This window comes from Microtus ochrogaster, chromosome 15, assembly GCF_000317375.1.
Source record: "Microtus ochrogaster isolate Prairie Vole_2 chromosome 15, MicOch1.0, whole genome shotgun sequence".
NCBI classification, from domain to species: domain Eukaryota; kingdom Metazoa; phylum Chordata; class Mammalia; order Rodentia; family Cricetidae; genus Microtus; species Microtus ochrogaster.
The window spans coordinates 21,895,594-21,899,186 of record NC_022017.1 but is presented as its reverse complement, the minus strand read 5'-3'; the positions used below and the strand labels follow the sequence as shown (position 1 = coordinate 21,899,186).

The 3,593-nt window shown below is 53.2% G+C and overlaps 1 protein-coding gene across 1 annotated transcript; it reads left to right on the top strand.

Moving 5' to 3' along the window:
- Positions 1 to 220: 220 nt before the first annotated feature.
- On the top strand, positions 221 to 2,841 carry Miox (myo-inositol oxygenase). Its single transcript, XM_005354347.2, has 10 exons — positions 221 to 244; positions 1,003 to 1,083; positions 1,273 to 1,353; positions 1,490 to 1,652; positions 1,839 to 1,906; positions 2,021 to 2,130; positions 2,233 to 2,300; positions 2,392 to 2,441; positions 2,528 to 2,640; positions 2,733 to 2,841. The coding sequence occupies exons 1-10, from the start codon at positions 230 to 232 to the stop codon at positions 2,839 to 2,841; spliced, it is 858 nt and encodes a 285-aa protein (XP_005354404.1). The 5' UTR covers positions 221 to 229.
- Positions 2,842 to 3,593: the final 752 nt, after the last annotated feature.

The following is a 3,593-nucleotide window of genomic DNA, read 5'->3' as shown; positions in this document are numbered from 1 at the left end:
ACAAATAATAGGCAAAGGGAACTGGGCTAGGGGGTTCTGTGTTCGGAGCTGATATATTAACTTGCTGAGGCCAGGGGGAGGGTGGATGGTCACTTATTACCAAATGTCAAGGCCAAAGAGATAGGTATTATCCGGTTGGTTACGTAACCTGTGAGTATATAAAAGGCGCCTTGGCCTAAGACCTCACCGACCTGCAAGCTTTGCCATCTGATTGCTGCTTCCTCTCAGGATGAAGGTGGATGTGGTAAGTACCTTATGATCATACAGGAGTGGCGTCATCAACCTCTCTCCACGGGCTCCACTGACCGCAGTGGAAGAGCTGCAGTACTGCCCTCTTAGGCTGGTTCCTCAAGGTCACAGAGCTAATTCCTTTTTGCTACACAGTCCTGCTGGGGTAGGGGTGAAGCTCCCTGCACAGCCCCCACCTACAGCCTCCCGGTGGAGTCAGGTCTCCTCCTAAAATTACCTTTTCTCTGCAAGGGTGTCAAGCAGGTGAGGTCTGTTGTCTCTCTCTTTCTTTTATCAGAGACAAGGTTTCTCTGTAGCTTTAGACTAGCTCTTGTAAACTAGTCTGGCTTCGCACTCAGAGATTCGCCTGTGTCTTCCTCCCGAGTGGTGGGAACCACCACTGCCCAGCATGTTGGGTCTTTTTGTTCGTTTGTTTGTTTTTGTTTTTCGAGACAGGGTTTCTCTGTAGCTTTGGAGCCTGTCCTGGAACTAGCTCTTGTAGCCCAGGTTGGCCTCGAACTCACAGAGGTCCACCTGCCTCTGCCTCCCGAGTGCTGAGATTAAAGACGTGTGCCACCACTGCCCGGCTGGTTGTGTCTTAATTAGTATCTTCTCACACTGGGAGTAGATATCAGCTGACCCTGGCTGGCTGGTGCGGGGCTGATGCGTGCATGGGATGAGGTGTTTTAGTATCCAGCCCCTTGGGGCTGTAATGTCCTCCCTTCCTTATAAACCCGGCTGGCAGTGAGATGGGTCAAACTCCTATCCAACCAGGGCCCAGACCCTTCCCTGGTCTATCGACCTGATGTGGACCTAGAGTTGGCCAAAGACAAGGACAGCTTCCGAAACTACACCGTGAGTAAGCCCCAGTTCCACCCCCACTCACTCTCCCTGCCCAGTCTCTGGTTCCCACAGCTCTAAGGGGGTTTTGTCGGAAGTCCCATTACACTTTTTACTTGTGCAGTCTGGCCTGCAGGAGGGGAGGCCACGGCCCCCAGAGTGCTGAGTCAGTTTGGCACAAATCCTGCGCTGATTGGCTTGCAGGCAGGCCCGCTGCTGGATCGCGTCTTTACCACGTACAAGCTCATGCACACACACCAGACAGTGGACTTCGTCAGCAGAAAGGTACTAGTTTTTGCTTCTAATGCGGGCTCTGAGGGTGGGAGCTTCCTTGCCCAGGGCCTGAGTGACGGAGTGTCCAGTGACCGTGCTCTGTAGTCCGCCCCCTCTTGGGGAATGACTGATTTTTGCCTCTCACCAGCATATCCAGTTTGGAAGCTTCTCACATAAGAAAATGACAGTCATGGAGGTTGTGAACTTGCTGGATGATCTAGTGGATGAATCGGACCCTGATGTGGACTTCCCCAACTCCTTTCACGCCTTCCAGACAGCGGAGGGCATCCGGAAAGCCCACCCAGACAAAGGTGTGCTCTAGGACTGGTGGGGGAGGAGCTATCATTGCCCTAGAAAGCGACCCCAGAGGCTTGGTCCTCTCCCACAGGCCTCGCCTTAAAAGAAGCAGACCCCTGGGCTCCTTGCTTTCTAGCCCAGAACCTGCTCTGCCTACCTCAATCCCTGCAGTTTCTGACTAATATGTCCCTTTTCCACAGACTGGTTCCACCTGGTCGGACTTCTGCATGATCTGGGGAAGATCCTGGCTCTGTGGGGGGAACCTCAGGTGAAGGCCAGGTGTGGGGAGAGGGCAGTTTCACTCAGCACAGGGCTTGGGGCCCTATGAGAGGGAGCAGACCTCTGCTTGAGCCCTCACCCACAGCCGCCTGTCCTTTCCTAGTGGGCTGTTGTTGGAGACACTTTTCCCGTGGGCTGCCGTCCCCAGGCCTCTGTGGTGTTCCGTGAGTCTACTTTCCAGGACAACCCTGACCTCCGGGACCCTCGATACAGGTAGTTTGAAATAGTACCTCACCTTCCTGCAATATTACAGGACCCCGGGGGTCTTCCCTGTATTGTCCAGGCCCTCTCATGCTCCTCTCTTGATCGTTGCAGCACGGAACTCGGCATGTACCAGCCCCACTGTGGACTTGAGAATGTCCTTATGTCCTGGGGCCACGATGGTGAGGAAAAATAGAGCGCACAGGGGACGGTGGGGATGGTGGTAAGGGCTGTCCCTCTGGGCACCTGGCTACATCACCCCCTCTCCTGCAGAGTACCTCTACCGGATGATGAAGTTCAACAAGTTCTCCCTACCCCCTGAGGTAGGTCGAGGGAGGGCCCAAGCAGGAGCCTAGCCCAGAGGGGTCCATCTGGCAGATCTGAGCATGCTCATTGTGGTCTCACACAGGCCTTCTACATGATCCGATTCCACTCCTTCTATCCATGGCACACGGGGGGTGACTACCTACAGCTGTGCAGTCAGCAGGACCTGGATATGCTGCCCTGGGTGCAAGAGTTCAAGTACGTAGTCCCCAATGGGTGTGGGCCGTGAAAGGGGACTTGGGGATGAAGGATCCGACCTGATGCTCATTGTTGGTCCCCCACGTCTACAGCAAGTTTGACCTCTACACCAAGAGCCCTGAGCTGCCAGATGTGGACAGCCTGCGGCCCTACTATCAGGGGCTGATCGACAAGTACTGCCCGGGCATCTTGAGCTGGTGAATGGTTTCCAATACCCTCCCACCGTTGAAACCGCACCTAAGCTAGACACCATTGGGCACAATACAGCCCACTTCAGCCTTGCTCAGGGCCCCATACACCTGTCCACAGTCCCCACCTGCTGTGGTTGAGGCCACTTGTGCCAGGTATCAATAAAGACTGAAAGAGTTTACAAAGCTGATTGATCACCAGGGCCCAGGTTGTGGTAGCAGTGGTGGTCCCAGCACAGGATACCACTATCATGAACATGCTGCTTATCCTCTTGACTCGGTGTTATCCAACCCACCGCCAGTCTAGAAAGTAGGTCACTAAGGGGGAGGGAAAAGTCGGGCGGTGGTACCTTTAATCCAAGCACTCAGGAGGTAGAGGTAGGTGGAGCTCTGTGAGTTTGAAGCCAGCCTGGTCTACAACAGGAGTTCCAGGACAGCCAAGGTTATACAGAGAAACCCTTTCTTGGAAAAAAAAAAAAACAGGGGCTGGAGAGATGGCTCAGTGGTTTAAGAGCACTGCCTGCTCTTCCAAAGGTCCTGAGTTCAAATCCCAGCAACTACATGGTGGCTCACAACCATCTGTAATGAGGTCTAGTGCCCTCTTATGGCCTGCAGACATACAAGCAGACAGAATACTGTATAAATAAATAAATAGATAGATAGATAAATAAATAGGAAAAAAAACCCAAAGAATTAGCTTTTTATATATTGGGAATGCTTCAGCTCCTTGATGGTCCCATCTCTACTGGAGGCAGAGAGGCTTTC